Here is a 19,493-nt window from a genome sequence, read left to right on the forward strand (position 1 = left end):
CAGGCTTGGTGGTGCAGGCTGGACACCATCCTCCAGGGGCTGAGGAAACGCCAGGTCAGGGGAAAGAGCCTCCTGGCATTGGATTAATCAAAGGCGGCTTTACGGAGGAAGTGAACCTTGGTGGTGGACTTGCGAGTCGTTTGAGGTTTGATTGCTGGAGAGGCAGAGGATCAGGATGAGGTCTTGGGCGGGGAAGCAGGGCTTGTTCTCAGAGCAGGAGGAGACTGGAATAGGGACCCCGTGGTGGGAACTTCAGGCAAAGAGCTGGGGGGTAGAATGAGGCCAGGTTGGGAAGTTTCGGGGGCGCAAGGGCTGGGAGCCACCGTGAATTTTCAACCGGGGAAACATTATGATGCACAGTCAGTGCTGCAGGAAAGCTGGTGTTGGAGCCCTGTGGGTCAGACAGCAGAGGGCACTTCCTGGAAAGCGGGGAAGGGGGATGAAGGCACCTGCATCTCAGGAGGTGTCGTCGGGTGTCCTGAGGTCCACGAGGAGCCTTTCTCTACAGAGGTGGAAATGGAGTGGCTGGGTTGACGGGGGTGGGGGGGGGTTTGGATAGCGGGGAGGGGAGGGAAGGCACAGGCCTGCAGCTCTGGTACCCCCTCCCTTCCCCCCACCCCTCCCCCCACCCCCCGCAGAGCTCCTGGGACCAAGGGCAGCACTTGGACAGCAGCCGGAGGGAGTTCACACAGGCACCGAGCTTGTCTACCTGCTGTGCCAGGACTGTTAACAAAATTGCAAATGACCTTTGAATTACAAGGCAGCAGCTCCTCGCTGGGTCGCAGAGTAAGAAGTAGCCAGTGGCAACCTGGAAAAGGGTCCCTGCAGGCTGTTCTTTCTGGGTAGGTTTCCAGGTGGGGAGGGGGTCCATCTGGGGCCAGGGGGCAGGTGTGGGAGGTGACATCACTTCCTAGGGGACACCTAAGCTGCTTGAGTCCTCGGGCTCTGGGGGAGGCCAGTCCTGAGCAGCCAGGGGTGGTTTTGTGAACAGCCAGTGATCTTGGCGGGCGCTTGTCCCGCGGGTGGGGTTTTCTGTGGCGTCACTGCTCTGGTGTGTGGACAGCAAGGAGACGCCCCTTCAAGGGCGGGGCTGGTGCGTCGGCCTCAGCCCCCAAGCCCCTCTCCCGGTCTCCCGGCTGCTCGGGGTGGACACGGCCTCTTAGGGAATGAAAACTTGTGGCTGGAAAAGTCCCAATTCAGATATGCACCCCTTTGGCTGTGACAGTAAAGTGGTCTCAGTAAGGACCCTGGACGTGCACAGAGGGGCCCGAGTACAGCAGGACTGCACCCCACCTGGCCACTCAGTGGTTTGGGGGATGCTCCCCCCAAGGACCCGAAACAGGGTAAACCATCACCCTCATTCTGGATCCTTGTCCCCCCTTGATTTTTCCTCGAGGTTCACTGGACCTGACATATTACGTACTTATTTGTTCATGGCTCTATCTCTGGAACATACCAGGCCCCCAAGACACATTTGGCGAACGACTATTTTGAATGAATGAAATAATGCGGCCGGAGGGCAGCGCAGATGTCTGACCAGCTTGTTCTGGCCCTCAGGAGGGGTCCTGACTGAGAATGTGGCATCCTCCCCTGGCCCCACAGAGAGAGACCCTGGACCCCCCCCCTGCTTAATCCTGCCCTGTCCGCTGCTGGCTCGTTCGGCCAAACCGTGGGCCTCACAGCCTCCTTCCTCCCCAGCTGGGTGGGGCAAGACATTTCCATTCTGCCCATGCCAATGAGGCCAGTCGCTGGGGGGGGGGTCACATCTGTCCGTGGGAGAGAGCGGGTCCTGAGGGCTGCTGTGTGTGTGTTTTGGGGACAAGTGTTCAATGTCAGGTGCCGGACATCTGGAAAGCAGAGAAGGAAGCCACCACACGTGCTAGGGTCTTTTGTTTTCCTTTTCCAAGTTTTTAAAACATATATTTTTTAATGAGCCTAGGGTTTGCTGGAAAGCACAGGGCGGTAGCAACAGCTGCCCGAGTGATTCCCGCCTTGGATGATGTTTACGAGGGCGGGATTAGCGGCTCGGGGAAGTTCGGCCTTAGCGCCTGTGCTGGGCGGTCAGAGCTGCTCTGACTCCTGTCCTCAGAAACGGGCCCAGCGTGGCCTCCGGTGAACCTGGGACTTGCAGGAGAGGCTTCACAGGAGCCCGATGAGAGGGTGGGACAGAAATGAGAGAGAGGGGCCTGGGGATGAGAAGGGGCACCTGTTGGGAGAGAGAACTCAGCTCCGCAGTGGTGGGGATGGGCCGGCGGGGCGCGGGTGTGGGGAGGGAGGGGACCACAGGGAGTGGCCCCGGCCCTCCAGTCCCCGAGAAGGGCCGGTGGTGGGGTGGAGGGTGTTTGCACAAGGAAGCGCTTTGAAGCTTCTCTCCTGTCCTCCCACTCGGGCCCTGGTCCCCTCCCCTCCATAAAGCCATTAGCTTCTGGTGCCAACCCTATCTCTGCTCCATCTCTGGGCCCTGTCGGTGCATTCACAGAGCTCCTGCCCTGGGGGCCGGGGAGGATTTATGGGGGGGAGGGCCTCTTCAGAGGAGGCGAGGTCTGTTAGGAAAGCAGGGTGTGGGGAGCTGCCGGCGGCCGCCAGGCCGGATCATTTCCGAGCCGGCTCTGCATGACAAAGGGGCTTTGATCTGCCCCCCACCAGCCCGACACACCTGCCCGCGGGTGCCCCCGCCCCGACGGAGACCTCCCGAAGAAAAGCCCGGAGGGGGTGGGGACAGCTGTGCCCCAGCTCCCCCGGGCCCTGCTCGGCCACCTTCCTCTCCTGGTGGCCCCAGGACAGAGATATCTCCAAGGCTGATGACCCAGAGCCCCTCCCGGAAAGCCAGGAGGCCCTGTGCTGCTCGGTGAGATGAGGGTGGTCTCGGAGTGTGGGAGCGGGTGTTTCGTTGAGGTGGGGTGCTGAGGGGCCCTGGGGGTGTGGTCACGCCCTGGATGGGGGCTCAGGGAGGAGAGGAGGTGGGGTTGCGTTGCCAGAGGCTTGCTCCAGGGTCCGTCTGTCTCCAGGGGCTCTGGGAGAGCTGTTCTCTGGGAACAGGCAGTCTGATGCGAGGGTGGCAAACCCATCCCTCCTGGAGGGCACAGAGGAGGCATGGGCCACCGAGGGGACACCGCCGGCACAGCCTGGGGGCAGCTTTTACATTTCCCAGAGGAGCTGGCTCGAGAAAGTGAAAAGTCCCTCCCTTCGCCTACTGTCTGTCCTGGCGGACTCGGGCTGGGATTTGGAAAACGCGTTTAGCGGGAGAAGGGTGCGGATGGAGAGCGGAGGCTCCTGTTTGGCTGTCGGCAACCAACTCGCCAGGTGTTTTTAGCTCCACGCAACGGATGCGTCCCGGGGAGGAGCCGGTGGGATGGTCCTGTCTCTTTGGACGTTCTGGAAGGAGGGCAGGTGTGCATAGCGGCAGCCAAAGCATCTCCCTAAATGCCGCCCGGAGCGGCCCTGCTCTGCAAATGCCTTGCTTTCCTCCCTTTCCTGGTCTCTCAGTCCCCTGTTTCCTTAAGCAGCGGGTCCCGAGCAGGGCTCCCCAGGCTGGAGCGACCCCCAGGGTGAGAAGGGGAGGGTGGGACGGGAGGCTGGGGAGAGATGGACCTTCCCCGGGAAGCAGGCCCTCCTGGTCCCCCTGGTCTGCGTCGCACACTGACTGCTCCCTTTGGTCTCTTCTCTCCAGGGAGCCCGTCTCGGAAGCCGTCGGTCCCCGGGGTCTTCCCCGGGCCCTGGGGGGGCGCAGGCGGACCATGCCCAGCCCGCCTGCCCTGCTCGCTGCTGCTGCTGCGCTATTCGCCTGCTGGGCCCCGCTTCGGGCCGCGGCCAGCTCCTGGTGGTGAGTGCCGGCTGAAGCCCTCCCAGCCTGGCCCCCTGGGCCATAGAAGAGGGGAGAAGGGGCCATTCCCTTTTCAGCAACCCCAGGAGAATGGGGACCGCTCTTTCTCTCTCGAGCCCCCAGAGCTATGTAAAGGTTCCCTGAGGAGGAAGGATTAGTTCATTTGGCTTTTTCCTCTGATCCTGTCCAAATCCCCTTTCCCTGGACCTCCTCCATCTCCATGGGTTGTTAGAAATAGCTCTTTTGTTGCTATCGGATCAATACGAATATTGATTTTTTTTTTTTTTTTTCCTGCTGGCGAGGGCAAGGAGAGTAGGATTCCCGGTTTCTAAGTCTGAAGGCCAGATGAGGGATTTGCAGGAGCGTGTGTGGCTTCCTTTTGTGTTGTTAAGATTACTGTCACTGCCGGGTGGACAGGGGAATGGCAGGCATGCCCCCCGCCCCCTGTTTGGCATGGCCTGTGCTCTGCTCTCATTTTTGCTCAGATGGCAAAACCACGGCCTTCTGCTGCGACTTAGCACCTTATTATATCTGCTAGATGAGCAGGAGAGCCCTACAGGGCAGGGGCAGGGGCCGTGTGGCGGAGAAGGAAGTGCAGACTTCTAGAATATATGGCCATGTATGTAAACTGGTTTCGATTTTAGAGGCCTAAGGGGAGTTCTCTTGAAAGGAACGGACTGCTTTCCGCACACATCCTGCCCTTGGGCCACAGTGGCCTCACCGCTCCTCCTGCAGAGAAGCGGCCACACGCACAGCGCGCCCACCCTGCAGACCACCCCGGCCATCCCCCCTGAAGCCTCCTCCCAGCTCTGAGCGCTCCTCCCTGTCTGGTCACTGTGGATCCAGACGCCCAAGGTGGTCTCGGGCATTCGACATCTCACGCGTCGCCTGCGTTCGTGCCTCAGTTTCCCTTTGAAGGCAGGAACTCGGTTTTGGGTGACTTTCCTTCCCAAGCCCCCGGCTCAGGGCCTGCCCGCGGAAAACCCCCCTGGGAGGGGGTCAGGTGCGAGGCCTGCCGCTGCCCCTGGGCCGCGCTCACTCCCGGCCCTCTTGCTGCAGGTCTTTGGCTCTGAACCCGGTGCAGAGGCCTGAGATGTTCATCATCGGGGCGCAGCCCGTGTGCAGCCAGCTCCCCGGGCTCTCCGCCGGCCAGCGGAAGCTGTGCCAGCTGTACCAGGAGCACATGGCCTACATAGGCGAGGGGGCCAGGACGGGCATCAGGGAGTGCCAGCACCAGTTCCGGCAGCGGCGGTGGAACTGCAGCACCGTGGACGATGCCTCCGTCTTCGGGAGAGTCATGCAGATAGGTGAGCGGGGGGGGGGGGGGGTGGGGGCGGGCTGGAGCAGCTGTGCTTCCTGGCCTGGGAGCCAGGCCTCCACGGGGACCGGCGTGCAAGGGGGTGGTCTCGGGTGGCGTGCTGGCACCCAGCCCCGGGGTCAGCTGGCCCTCTGCTTCCTGCCCGGCCCCGAGCAGGCAGCCTAGAGGCGCTCCCTCTGGGCAGGGGGCAGGGGTCTAAGCTGAGTTCGAGCGGATCGGGAAGCCCACCCACCACGACTGACCCCTGTCTCAGCTCCAGGGCCTCCTCTAGAGCTGTGGGCAGAGAGCTGAAAATTGCAGCCCTGAGTGTCTGGAGAGTTTCGCCTCTTCCACTTGGACACTGAGAGAGAGAGAAACTTTGGGCCAAATTGTTGATGGCTGTCATTAACCCGACCTAGATCCAGTCCCGGCTTTTTCATTTGAAAGGGGATGTGTGTGAAAGTGAGGGCGGGGAGGGGCAGACTGAAGGAGGAAGATGAGAGGGCCACCCCTGCCTGGATTCCTGTCCTGTCCCCTCTCCCACTCCTGGCCGAGGATTCTTTGGCTACCCTATTGCTTAGATGGAGGTGTGATCTGGGGTCTAATTGTTTTAGGTCCTTTTGAAATGCAGTCCTCCCCTCCCTGGCAAGAAATTGAGAAATCCGGCCCTATTCTACTGGTTCTTATCCCCAGGGCCATAAAAGGAAGGTGTTAGAGCACCACGTCCCGGCTCACATTCTCCCCCAACAGCTTCCCCCCAAAGGCAACATTCTGGAGTTCCCTGAGGCTGCGGTTTCTAGCAGGCCGGGACCAGGGGAGTTAGGGATTCTGCGCCTCTTTTGCGAAGACCCCGCCCTCTCCTGACCCCTTTCCCCTCCCTCCCTGCCCCACATTGAGAAGTGAGGTGCAGGGAAATTACACTTTGATCCTTGCTTTCTCTTCTTCCTTCAGCATCAACTCAAGGTCCTTGAAAGGAATGCTCATGAGTTCCTGCAACAGTCCTGCTGGGCAACTTTCCCAAAACAATAGGCCTGGGGGTCAAATGGGATTCATTCATAGTTGATCAGTTCTTCTCAAATGCGCTTAGTGTCCGTCCCTTCTTCCTGGTGAGGGTCTTGGTTAGCCACTCTCCCTGCCTGCTGGGTTTCAGGTGAGGGAACTAGGATGGCCTGGGTGCAGAGAGAGGCATCCCCTAATCACTGTCAGGGAACTAATATTTCTTTGGGACCTAGTGAATGCCTGACGTTGGCCAGATCCTTTTCATGTAATTTTGTTGCGTGAAGGCCCAAAAGCGCGGCTTTGCTTTAGGGAAGAAGGAGTGTCTGGAATAGAAACTCCGTGGGGTGCAGGTCTGCGTGGTGGAGTGACCAGCGAAAGCAGATGCTACCAGTCTCTGCCCTATTCTGTTACAAATGGAACCCCTCTGTTTGCCTTATCCTCACCATCCCCTTTTGCAGCTTCCCTGCAGGCTTATGCTGCCTGGGAAGCTGTCCTCCCGCCTCCCGCTGGGCCCAGGCACTCAGGCGAGTCCTCTCCCTGTGTCGGGCGGGTGGCTTCTGAGACGCCTTCCTTTGAGCCACTGCAAGAGTCCACCACCAGAGGGCAGCAGAGCGGCCTGGAGGGCACCAGGCCCCTCGCCTGGAGGCCAGGGAGGCCAGGGAGGCCAGGGAGGTGGGAGGCTCCTACGGGTAGCTGGGCAGCAGTGGAACAGAGGACGTGATATTGTCCTGCTGTCTCTGTGTCCCGGGAAGATGCACGACCTCTCAGGAGCTCCCTGGCTGCTGGTTTATGAGCCTTTGTCCTCTCTGTATTGTTTCACATATAGAGACGCCCCCAGTTCTCTGCTGCTGAGAGCAGCACGAGGTCTGTCCTTAGGCTTCCCTGAGGCCCACGTGCTGCCCCAGGAAGGCAGAGCTGCCTGCACTCAGGGCCCGAATGATGCCCCCAACCAAAGGAGACAGAGTGACCACGGGAGATCCTGAGGGGATTCACCGGGACAGACCGGGATCCAACTACATGGTGGGCTGGACCCTCAGAGCCCTGACGTCTGCAGGATTACGCTCAGCTGCAGGAACGTTATTTTAAAAGGCAATTCTGAGAGGGGTGACTCAGCTCTGCAAAGCGTGTTTGCTAAAGAACGGTGGTGGAAGAAATCAGACATATGTAGCCTGGGAAAGAGAAAACATAAAAGGCAAATTCGTTGTTTTCAAATCCTGAAGGGCTGTCAAATGGAAGAGGGATTAGCTCCAGAAGAGGGAAGTTATAGGGAGGCATCTTTCAGCTTACTCTAAGAAAGAACATTCTGGTGATTAGAGTCATTTTAAAAAGATGGAGTGGGTGGCCTTGGGAACCCAACCCGATTCTCCAAGGCATGTTGTAAAAGCAATGCTCACCGCGGATGGAGTGTAGATCCGGGCCCAGCTTCAGACTCTCCTCCCTGTCCCTGGATGCCAGGTTGGGGGTTGAGGAACTGTTTTAGGGAGACTTCTCAGGCATGACTCCTTCAAAGGGGTGCCCAGGCCCTCCTCCCTAAGACCCTTTGGCCATCTTAACCGTCCTGGGAGCTCGCATAGTCTAATTCCCTAGACCCATAGATCCTGTCTCTGGCTGTGGTTCACACTGGCTCAAACATCAGTCCCGAGGGCTGAATCATGAGCGTGGCTTCCCACATCACCTGGTTTTTCCTGGGGCCTCTCCTGCTCTACACCTGACCAGAAGCTGACCCCTGGTTACTGGAGAAAAACTGACTTGCCCTGTTTGTCCTGGTTGCAAACTTCACTGTGTTGTGCCTAGACCATCCAGAAGTAGGGCCAGGTGCAGTGACTGCAGACTGCCTTCCTCACCACCTGCCAAGACAGGATCGTGGGATGGCTACCCCTGACCTTGGAGGCTCAGAAGAGGGGGTGGCGTGGGGAGCAGAAGATCCTGCCTGGTTTAATCGCTGAGATCAGGACCGAATCTCAGTTCCCTGCTAAGAACGCCTCCCCTCCCTCCATACCTGAGTCCATACGAGTATTATTTTTCATTTCTCATAGCAGCTTTACTGAATGTAATTCACGTATGGTACAATTCAGCATTTTGAAGTGTGCAGTTCAGTGTATATTCACCAGATTGTGCAACCATCACCACCCTCTAATCTCAGGGCATTTTCACAGCCCTATAAAGACACTGCATACCCACAAGTGATCACTCTCCACCTCTTCTCCCTCTTCCCCAAACCCTAGACAGCACTAATCTTTCTGTCTCTATGAATTTTCATATTGTGGACATTTCATATAAACGGGATCATACAATACATGGCCTTTTGTGTCTGTTCAATACATATACAAAATGCCAAGTGGCTCACTTATAACAACTCAAGGTTCAACCATGTTGTAGCCTGTCCGCAGCACTTCATTACTTTTTATGGCTGAATAATATTCCATTGCGTGGATAATGCCACCTTTTGTTCACCCATTCATTCGCTGATGGACAATATGAGTTGTTTCCACTTTTTGGGTATTATGAATAATGCTGCGACGAACATTCACGCACTAGTTTTTCTGCGGACATATGTTTTCATTTATCTTGGATATATTCTTAGGAGTGGAATTCCTGGGTCACATGGTAGTTCTACATTTAACCTTTTGAGGAGCTGCCAGACTGTTTTCCAAAGCAGCTGTGCCTTAAAACGTTCCCACCAGCAACACATGAGGGTTCCGGTTTTTCCATATCCTCATCAACTTGTCATTAGTTGCCTTTTTGATTATAGCCATCCTCGTGGGTGTGAAGTGATGTCTCGTGATTTTGATTTGCATGTCCCTGGTGGCTGAGTGTTATTTTTTATCAACGTTTTTATTGAAGTAGAACATCCATCATATGGGTTCTTAAGCGGTTCACTATAGCAATAAAGTACACGGTTTGGATTTTTTACAGGAAATGATCTGGATATTTAGAAAGACCGTGCTGAGTGTCCGTGGAGGTAGTGCCCCAGTACCATCGGGTTGGGCGGCAGTGTGGACCTCGGGGGACAGAGGGAAACGGCTCAGACGGTTCTGGATGTTGTCATCCTAGTTCATTTCTACTCCTGGTCTCGGCCGCTGTCCAGCTAGATAATGCAGGCGTAAAAAGACAGATGTGTGACTCGTGGAGGGTGAGAAACAGGCCTGTGAGGGAGCGGTGTTTGCCAGGATAGAGCTGCACTGTGGGTCCCATGATTCGTGCCCGGTCTCGTTCCGGCCGTCCCACCTGGTCCACCAATGCCTCCAGGCCCCCCTCCTGTCCGCTCAGGCCGGCCTCCTAGGAAGGCACAGCCGGGGAAACCTCTCCGGAAGGGACGAGGTGCAGGCCGGGGCTGAAGGGACTCACAGGCAGACGAGTCAACTTTGGTTCCTGGTCCAGGGCGCTTTCTAACCCCGGGGGCCTCGGCAGGGAGAGGTGCCCCCTCCCGGCGTGCAGGCTGGCGGGGCGGCAGGGGGCAGGGGCCTCACCCGGCTCCCGTCCACCCGCAGGCAGCCGGGAGACGGCCTTCACCTACGCCGTGAGCGCGGCCGGGGTGGTCAACGCCATCAGCCGCGCCTGCCGCGAGGGGGAGCTTTCCACGTGCGGCTGCAGCCGGGCCGCGCGGCCCAAGGACCTGCCCCGGGACTGGCTGTGGGGCGGCTGCGGCGACAACGTCGACTACGGCTACCGCTTCGCCAAGGAGTTCGTGGACGCCCGCGAGCGCGAGAAGAACTTCGCCAAGGGCTCGGAGGAGCAGGGCCGCGTGCTCATGAACCTGCAGAACAACGAGGCCGGCCGGAGGGTAAGCGACCCCGCCCCACGTGCACCTGGACTGCGGGCCCCGCCCACACACACAGCTGGACAGGGGGCCCCTCCCACACACACAGCTGGACAGGGGGCCCCGCCCACACACACACCCGGACAGAGGGCCCCGCCCACACACACACCTGGACAGGGGGCCCCGCCCCACAAACACCTGGACAGGGGGCCCCACCCCACACACACCTAGACAGGGGGCCCCCCCACACACACACCTGGACAGAGGGCCCCGCCCCACACACACACCTGGACAGGGGGCCCTGCCCCACAAACACCTGGACAGGCGGCCCCGCCCCACACACACCTAGACAGGGGGCCCCCCCCACACACACACCTGGAAAGAGGGCCCCGCCCACGCACACACCTAGACCATCGGCTGTTCCTGGGCTCTGCTGCGTGATGGTGGCTGGTCCAAGAAGGGGGGTGAGTCTGACCACAGAGATTCTTAGGATGCTGACCTAGATTCCCACACTGTGGAACTCATCCTTGATTTCCAAAGGCTCCATTTCCCACGAGACACACGCAGTTGTCACTCTTTTAGGCTTATCTCTTTCTCCACAGGACATCCGTGCCTGTAGGACTTAGGTGCAGTCTCATCATCAGAATCCCAGACACCTCTTGTCTTCGCTGCCCCTCCTGTGTCATTTGAACAGCTAGGATGATTGGAAGTTTCAGCCATCAGACCTCGTCTAGGGTTTATGGTTTGTTAGAGGCTCAGGTAAAGCAGAGCTGACTTTTCAGGGCTGCCATCATGCATATCCCGAGACCCAGTCCAAAAGCACACTTCAGTACTGATGGCAAACACACTTGGGTGCTTTAACCTAAGTGGAAGTGTGGAAGGCAACCATCCTTTGAAGGCCCAGTCTCATCAATTTCATGTAAGAGGCGAGGGTCTTCTGAGCCTCAATTTCAGTGGAGACTAAAATAGGTTTGGGGAGAGCTGGGTTTATTGTTTGTGCAGAGCACACCTGGGCCAGGGCTCTGGGCTTCCTGCACGGGTGCTGGAGAGCTCGGGCGTCATCTGCCAGCACCTGCTCAGGAAGCCCCCATGTCTCAGCACACGGCCTGCTCCTCTCTCCTGAGCAGGGTCTGCCCCGACGGGGTCTGCCTCTGCTACCGACTGGAGGCCTCTCTCAGCCAGAAGCTCTGTCTTCCACTCTTCAGGCGTCCACTGTGGATGTGTGTCCAGATCTCCCTGGAGAGAGGTCTGAGGCCCGAGTGCTGGGTGGCAGGAGGCCGTCCTGGCGAAGGGCCGGGGCCACGGACCTCTCAGGAGACTACACAGACCTCTCTCTGGGAGAGCTGTCCACACTCAGGTCTGTGTCAAGCCCGGGCTCAGGGCCCAGCAAGGTACTTAGTGAAGCCAAAGATGATCTAACGAAAAAACAGGCGCAGCAGTTTCTGGAGGAGAAATAAATTCAGAAATTTAATGTTGGTTCATTGGTGATTCAGTAACAGGATATGGATATACTTCTAAAAAGTGTTAATATATTAATTTTTTAAAAAATTAACTCGTTTCATAGGAGCACATATCAAACAAAGGGGATTGGAAATGCCTTTTCTATGACTTAGCATCCTGTGGTGCTGGTAGAACATGGTACCCGTGTGTAAACCTAGCACCATCACTAGCGTGACATCAAGTCAGAATTAGAATTGGTCATTGCCCAGCATCTTCCTTGCAGAGCCCACGTCCAGAGGCTAGTTTTGTTTAGCCAGATATGGGTGTTCAGCTATGGCGTGTCAGGAGTTCGGGCCGTCGCTCTGATCCGTGGCTATTGTGCTATAAATCCGGGTGGAGAGACCAGAACTCTTCTGCTCTGAGGGCATCTGTGGAGCTGCCTCAGTCTCCCACGACTTCCTGTTTGCCAGCCTTTGGGAGTCTAACCGTGAAAGACTGATTAAAAAAAAAAGGTTAAGGTCTTCACTTTATCTCCTGAACACCCAAATTCTACCTATTTTTCGAGATCCCACTTCAAATACCACGTACTCCCACAATCTTTCCCATCCCCCGTGGCCGGCCGTCTCTGCATCTGAGGCGCAGTGGAGCCTTGCGGACTTGGCTGAGGTGTTAGACTTTCCTTCCTCCAGCTCCCGAGGACCGGGGTGCCCTGGGACCTCTGCTGTGCTCTTGGTTGGGGGCGGGGGCGGTGTGCACGTGACAGTGCAGGGAAAATTCCCCGTGGCCTCCTAGCAAGAGGTCAAATTCAGGAAGGCTTTCCTGTCTCTGCTCAGAGCCGCGCTTGGCGCCCCGGGGCAGATGCGGAGGTGACCAGGCGCTCATCCTCATCCGGGCCCCACTTCTGCTGGCTCCTCATTTCTTCACCCTTAATTGTTTGTTTGCTTTTTCCAGCCCTTATCTCGGCTGCGCCTTCCATCAGCCTGTCCTACCCCCTCCCCGGCTTCCTCTGTCTCCTCCCTGCAGTCTCCTCACCTCTGCACAGCCCTTTATCTCTCCCCGGCCTCCATCTGCTCCAGGTGGGGAATCTCTGTCCCTCTCTACGTCTTATCCCCCCTCCAAGGAGCAGGCCTCGCCATCAATCACCTCCCACCTCCTCACACCTACACAGAACCTTCCTCAGGAAGGACTAAGCGGTGGCCAGGATTGAAAATGCCCTGGACCGGTATTTTACAACCAGATCTTTTTAAAGGGTAGGATATCTAGGATCTGACATCTTGACCACAGAGTAAATCTTGGGCATACTTTGCAAGAAATTTCTCTTGGCCTTTGAGAGCCTCTAATGACCTTGTTTTACAATACTGCAGCCAGGGGCGGTGGGTTGATACTGCCTTGTCACTCAAGGGCCTCTGAGCATTTTCCAGATGAAAGCTGCCTCGTCCTTGTGACATTTCTGCCAGTGACCAAGCTCCGTCACACCGTTAGATGCGGAAGAGGGGCCAGGGGCTCTGCCAGGGGGCGAGATGTAGACCTAAGAAAAATTTTAAAACATTCTCTTGCTTTTTCAGTTTGCAGCAAGAGCCAAAATTACCAACCTCCTTCTCTTGCAAGAGGAGCGTCTATATATTAGCAACAGTAAAATATTTAAAATACAAACAGTCCCGTCTCTATGGTGTCTTTCTTCCTAGAAGAAGGTAGAATGGACATCTAAATAGTGAGGGTCAGTGACGCTCTCCCTTCCGGATTTGTTTTACTAAAATTCCTGTCCCTCCCAAATCTCCTGAAGTGTTTGCTCCCCGTTGGAGATGCTTATCCGCCCCTCACCCCCAGTCACTCAGTGTCGGGTACACAGTTTTAGGCCCTTAATGTTTCCTCCTTCTTCTAACAGCGCCAGCTGCCTGACATCCCTCTCTAAACCGAGGACCATTTCCAAGGAATGTCAGGCTCCAGCTCAGACCCGGGGGATTTGCGCCAGAGGACGATTGCGGGCCCCGTCTTTGAAGTCCCTGTCGGAATGGGGTGTCAGTTCCTTTCTGCCTTTGGCCTGGAGCTGCCAGCCAAGTGCTGGTGCCTTTAACCTTGGGGAGGGGGCTGCCTGACTTCTCCACCCTAATCCTTTTTTAAGCCCCAAGTTTGGTGAGCAATCCTTCCTGGATGGCCCTTGCACAGCTTATCGAGCCTCATGTAGAGCGACAGTTTCTCCACCCTAAAATAGTGGGAATAGTTCTGTACCAGAAAAAAATCAGGAAGAGTTTGGACAGGAGTAATGTGAGCTGATGCAGCTGAAGCTCCCTCTTGCACCTGCAGTGGTCCCGGCCGCAGTGCTGAATAAAGACACAATCTGGGGACTCTTGAAAAGAAAGCCGAGAGAAACCCTTGACAAATGAGTCCTGCCTGCGTCGGTGACAATAGCTGTGGCAGAAGAAAATGTTGGGCGGCGGACCTGCATCTTTATCCTGCCATCTGCACTTCTGGGCCGGCTGCCAGGGCTAGTTGACACAATGCATCCGTATGCTTTCGCTGAAAGGCACTTTGTAAGCAGCTTTCTGGTCTGCTGTTGCTTTTCCATTTGGATTTGGGGTAGCCCACGTTCAGGTCCCCTCCCATTTTTGTGGTTCAGTGACTTCTGGGTGGATTTGTTTTCCAAGACGTCCGCCCTAAGAGGGACCCACCGGTCTGCTCTCCCATCGCAGAGGGCCTGCCCCTCCCCTGCCTCACAGCCACTCCCAGGGGGTGTCTTGTCACAAATGTGCTGTGGTTTATGGTGAGGCTCCGATGGCTCTGTGGAGCTAGTGACCAACTGTTAACACAGAAGAAGGGACCGTTTAATTCTTAGGGGACTTGACAGGATTGGGGGTAGCTTTCGGCCAGCCAGGGCCGTGCCAGCGGTCTCTGTTACAGGCTCCCGGTATGGCCGATTCTTTTCTCTGGACTGGGCTCCATATCGTGTAAAATCTAGACTCATGTGGTTGGTTTTTATTTGTTTGAGACTTTGATCAAGATAGAAATAGCCTTTTTTTTTTTTTTTTTTCCTGCTGGTAACGATGACGCATTTCTTGTGACAAATTTCAAGTGACAATAAATGGGTAACAAAAAGGGCAAGTGTGCCATCCTGCTAGTGACTCAGACATGGCCGTCACCTCCCCAGAAGTTTTCTATGTGCTGTTCCTTTTATCCACTTTCAACCTGGAAAGACCCTTGGACACGGCTGGAAAACCGCCCCTCCGCACTCGCACCGCGCCGGCCCTCTCCTGCGCTTGCGCTCGCCCTCGCCAGCCTCCGGGCGTCTTCCGTCAGGGATGCTCCTTCTCATCCCCTTCTCTCTCCTCCCCCTCTCCCCGCAGGCTGTGTATAAGACGGCAGACGTGGCCTGCAAATGCCACGGCGTCTCGGGGTCCTGCAGCCTCAAGACCTGCTGGCTGCAGCTGGCGGAGTTCCGCAAGGTGGGGGACCAGCTGAAGGAGAAGTACGACAGCGCAGCTGCCATGCGCATCACCCGCCGGGGCAAGCTGGAGCTGGTCAACAGCCGCTTCAAGCAGCCCACCCCCGAGGACCTGGTCTACGTGGACCCCAGCCCGGACTACTGCCTGCGCGACCAGAGCACGGGCTCGCTGGGCACGCAGGGCCGCCTGTGCAACAAGACGTCCGAGGGCCTGGACGGCTGCGCGCTCATGTGCTGCGGCCGCGGCTACGACCAGTTCAAGAGCGTGCAGACCGAGCGCTGCCACTGCAAGTTCCACTGGTGCTGCTTCGTCCGCTGCAAGAAGTGCACGCAGGTCGTGGACCAGTTCGTCTGCAAGTAGCCAGGACCGCTCGCCAGTGCTCTTCCGCGCTGCCGCACAGAGTCTATAGGATATAAATCTATATAAATCTATTTTATATTTGTATAAAGAAAAGGATGGATGGTAAATAACTGAAGGAAGAAAACGGAAAGGAAAAGCCTATTTAAGAGACGCTGGAAATCTTGGAGGATTGGATTTTGCTGGTTCTCTGCTCCCAGTGGGTGGGAAAAGGACTCTGTCCCCGCCTCTGGTGGGGCCTCTCAAGAGGTAGCGACTTGGGACAGTTCCCTGTCTACCCACCGCGGCCTTGAGGACAGAGGTGGTGCTTGGAGGGGGAACTTGATGATGTCTGGAGTCTTTGCTGGGTGGGTGACTGCCCTGCGACCCTGGCCTCTGGGCCGGGCGGCCCCGTGGAGTGGCGGGAACCCAGCCTCACGCCTGGCATCTTCTGGGTCTCGTCCAGCACACCAACCGGTTCCATGAGAGGCCCAGTGCCTCCTTGCACTTTTGTCCGTGTGCGTACTTGCAGAATCCACAGTTACAGGAAAGAGGACCGGCCCCACGCCGTCTCTGGGGACCACAGGGGGGACAACTCCTCCCCAGACTCCGGGTCCTGCCTTTCCAGCGAGAACTGCTTTTCCTCCGCGATTCGCTGGCTCCTGCACCAGGAGGGAGGAGGGGTCGTTTGACCTGACGTGTCAGGAGGGACATGGCCTCTCTGTGCCCGAGCTGCAGAAAGCCAGGTGGCGACTGGCGAGGGCGGATGGCACTGTGCCCCCGCGCAGGAAGCGGACGCTCTGAGGCTGCTGCCGGCCCGCCCTGCTGCGGGAAGCTGGGGCAGGCGCGGCCCTGCTCGGCCGGCCTGTTGCGGGCTCTTCTCCTGTGCCCCAGATGTAGTTTCCCTCTGACATTAAACACCCTCCACTGAACTTTCTCTTTCCTTACTGGGACACATGGTTATGTTTCATGGGTCCTTTTATTTTCGATCTGATCCTTGGAACCCTGTTACACGGTGCACGCACGGAAGAGGGCAAGAGAATGGAGACGTTTCAGAGCCCTAGTCTGGTGTTACAGGGGCAGGGGGACATCGTGAGAATTCATAAGGTGATGCGTGCGTGCACACCTTCTCCCCAAGGGCAGCACAGAGTTAAATGATGGCCGTTAATATCACTGCTCTGAACAGAATTCAGAGAGTTAGGGTCAGACCTCACATTTACCTCCTCCTCCCCATCTTCCCCATTTTACCTCGCACCAGTCCTCCTGGGCTCTTGGTGACCACGGGCATTGGGGATGCCCTCTGCTGGCTTCTCCGAGTTGCCATGTCCGGTTTGGGGGCCAGAACTTCAGTTTTGGAGTATCTGGGACAGGAGAGAATAAGGCAGAGCTCAGGCACCCTAGAAAAGGCGGGAGTTTCTGGGAGAGACACTGAGACAGGCTGTCCAGCGAGCCAGGAACCACAAAAGACACCAGTTTTATGTTAGAAAAATTTGTTTCCGGGGAAGTGATGGGATTACAGAATTAACTTGGTTATAATGAGCAAATGATGCTGCAGAACAGTGTAAAAGAGATTCTGCCTGAGGGTATCCACGGTCCCATATCCTGCTGTGTCTTTAGTACCTAAAGAAGAACCTCCTGACCCAACACCGAGGAACGTCCGACGTGGGGCTGTGTTCCCTGTAACTCTTCCTCGCACGGTTACCCAGATTGGTCAACATTTTCAAGAGGAATGGTCCATGAGAGAAAGTGTTTAAACCAACTGGCCCACAAAAGATAAAAAGCACGTCCTTGGCTTCAATCGCTGGCATTTAACCAAATAAACCAACCAGTCACCCAAATCAACCGTGACGGTCAGGGTTTTGAAACACTGTCTGGCTTCATTGCCCTTGCCTACATCACTGGTCCACAGACCCCGAGAGTTACCTTGTATCAGGTGCTCAAAGTGTTTAAGAGTTGAGACCCAGTTCATCCTCAGACACTTCAGAAAGTTAGTTGGGAGTGACTTGCCCACAATCCCAAAAAGTGGCCCCGTGTTCACAAAGGGAGATGGGTCACCCCTGTCATGCCGAGATTATTCCTGCAGAGTCCTGGCAAGGGAATGGGCGAATAGTCAATGTTTTCCTTCCAACTGGGGAGAAGGTTGTATGTTCAGACACCCATGTGATTGTTGCAGCCGCTGACAACCAGGTCTCAGGATTATTTAATGTTCAAAATGGGTTGGGATGAAGTTAGAGTTATTGTCACACGCTTGTGGGATCCTGGTGAATTGGCAGCTGCCTGTGACGCGGCCGGTGAGGCGGTGGGAAGTGGGTGGAGAATATGGAGACCGCCCTAGAAAACTGAGCTTCTGGGCACTTCCCCAGCGGTCCAGTGGTTAGGATCCCACACTTCCACTGCCAGGGGCCAGGGTTCGATCTCTGGTCGGGGAACTAAGATCCCACGAGCTTGTGCGGTGAAGCAAAAAAAAAAAAAAAAAAAAGCTTCTGCTCAGAACCGTAGACTGTTTGAGCAGAGAGTGTGGCAGTCAGACCCCCAGCTCCTGTGTGTCCAGATAAGGACCTCCAAATCATGAGCAGGTCCTAAACCTTAGTGTGCTGTGAAAATGCAGAGTCCTAGACCTGCAACGCCAGAAATTTTTATTCACTTGGTCTGGGGTGGAGCTAGGACCGCTGTCCACACCCTCATCAAGGACCTGAGGGAACCCTGCGCTGGTGGTCCAGAGACTCTACTGGACCTACAGTCATTGAGAGCTAGCCCAGGACCCACAGGGAGACAGGCAGCTGGGCCCTAATTCCCAACCTGGTGCTCTTGGCAACACTGTGCAGAATTCCCTGGCACCTGAAATGTATTAACATGTAGCCTAATTGAATTAATGAAATGCCTGGACCAAGCAGCCATCCCGGGGAGCCTTTCTTTTTTTTCTTTTTTTGGCTGTGCCACGCAGCTTGTGGGATCTTAGTTCCCTGACCAGGGCTTGAACCTGGGTCCTGGCAGTGAAAGCACCGAGTCCTAACCACTGGACCGCCAGGGAATTCCCCAGAGAGCCTTTTTGATGAGAGGGGAAAGATGCTGGCACAGAGCAGAGCCGATCTGCCCTGGGATGTTCCACCCGGGACTGGGGGGAAGCCTACAGATCCACTATGAATATAATAAGGTGTTATTTACTTAGCTCTGTCTGCAGGCATTCACCTTGTCTTCAAGATGAAATTCGGAGAAAGGCATGCCTGACTGCCTCCAATTAAAGTAGGTGGGAGGGTGGGAAGACAGCCACAGCTGGGGTCAAGATGAGGCCAGGCCTCCACTCACGAAGGCTTTGTGACCAGAGTCTCAGGAACAGAATTCGAAGTCCTAGTTTGGAGAATGCATTTCGTTGTCACCCACGCTCCATCCTTTGAGCTGAGAAACAAAACTTGCTACTTGTATTAAATCCCCAAGTTGGTTATTTCCTCTGAAATTCTGCCCTGCTTCTTCCCTTAAATCATTATTATTTTAGGGACTTCCCTGGTGGTCCAGTGGTTAGGACTCTGCACTTCCACTGCAGCGGGCATGGGTTCAATCCCTGGTCGGGGAACTAGGATCTCACATGCTGCGCGGCCAAAAAAAAAATATATATATATATATTATTTTATTTAAGCTTTGTTATCCCTGGAGCTCTGGGCCCATAGCAAGACATCTGTGGTTGAAATTGCTCCACGAGACAGTGATCTTACAGCTCCAGTGATTTATCAAGAAAGAAGCCCATTTCTTGGGAGGAGAGCCGCACTGTCCCAAGAAGGTGGGAAAAGTCCTCATTTCCATCTTAAAACAGGCTCTGACGCATTGCCAGACCCCACTGACCCTGGTCACATGTATTTTGGGACCTCAGTGTGTGCATGCACGTGCAAGGGGTATGTGTGCGTGTGCGTGCGCTTGTACACGCCCATGCCCACCATGTACACAGGAATGAACGCTTTCATTAAATTTGGAGGGGAGTTAGAGAGGCACTGGAGACATGGAATATGTAAAAAAAATAAATAAAAGTAACTGTCACCACTTCTGGCTGAGACGCTGCAGAACATGGATTGTCTGTCTTTATTGGAAACCCCTGCCCTCTGGTTGGGAGGACAAGCTTCACGTCTCTGGAAGAAGGCTGGGGGGCTGAGAAGGGCCCCCCTAGCCGTGGTTGCTAAGTATTATTGTGAGTCCTTTGTTATGTAAGAATCTGCACTGTAGTTATACCCAAACAATACGGAAAGGTGCTTTAATTCCTGATTTTACATAGAATGCCAGGTAATTTGCCCCTAAGTGAGAAGGTTTGGCCCAGGTTTGAGGGTCAGATGTTCGGTGCATGGAAGAGCCTTCACACGGTTGATTTTCACGTAGATTGTCCACACTCTGCTTTCTCCCCTGCCGCCTGCC

At 55.8% G+C, this 19,493-nt stretch overlaps 1 protein-coding gene across 1 annotated transcript in view; it reads left to right on the forward strand.

Annotated features, from left to right (window-relative positions):
• WNT5B (Wnt family member 5B) overlaps positions 1–16,050 on the forward strand; it is a 90,025-nt gene extending 73,975 nt beyond the window's left edge. The window contains exons 2-5 of the mRNA XM_057556379.1: positions 3,671–3,823; positions 4,883–5,130; positions 9,611–9,903; positions 14,661–16,050. Coding sequence (XP_057412362.1) covers positions 3,738–3,823; positions 4,883–5,130; positions 9,611–9,903; positions 14,661–15,119 — 1,086 coding nt within the window. The 5' untranslated portion in view covers positions 3,671–3,737 and the 3' untranslated portion in view covers positions 15,120–16,050. The remainder of the gene's footprint in view (positions 1–3,670; positions 3,824–4,882; positions 5,131–9,610; positions 9,904–14,660) is intronic.
• The last annotated feature ends 3,443 nt before the right edge of the window (positions 16,051–19,493 follow it).

Source organism: Balaenoptera acutorostrata, chromosome 11 (assembly GCF_949987535.1).
Source record: "Balaenoptera acutorostrata chromosome 11, mBalAcu1.1, whole genome shotgun sequence".
NCBI classification, from domain to species: domain Eukaryota; kingdom Metazoa; phylum Chordata; class Mammalia; order Artiodactyla; family Balaenopteridae; genus Balaenoptera; species Balaenoptera acutorostrata.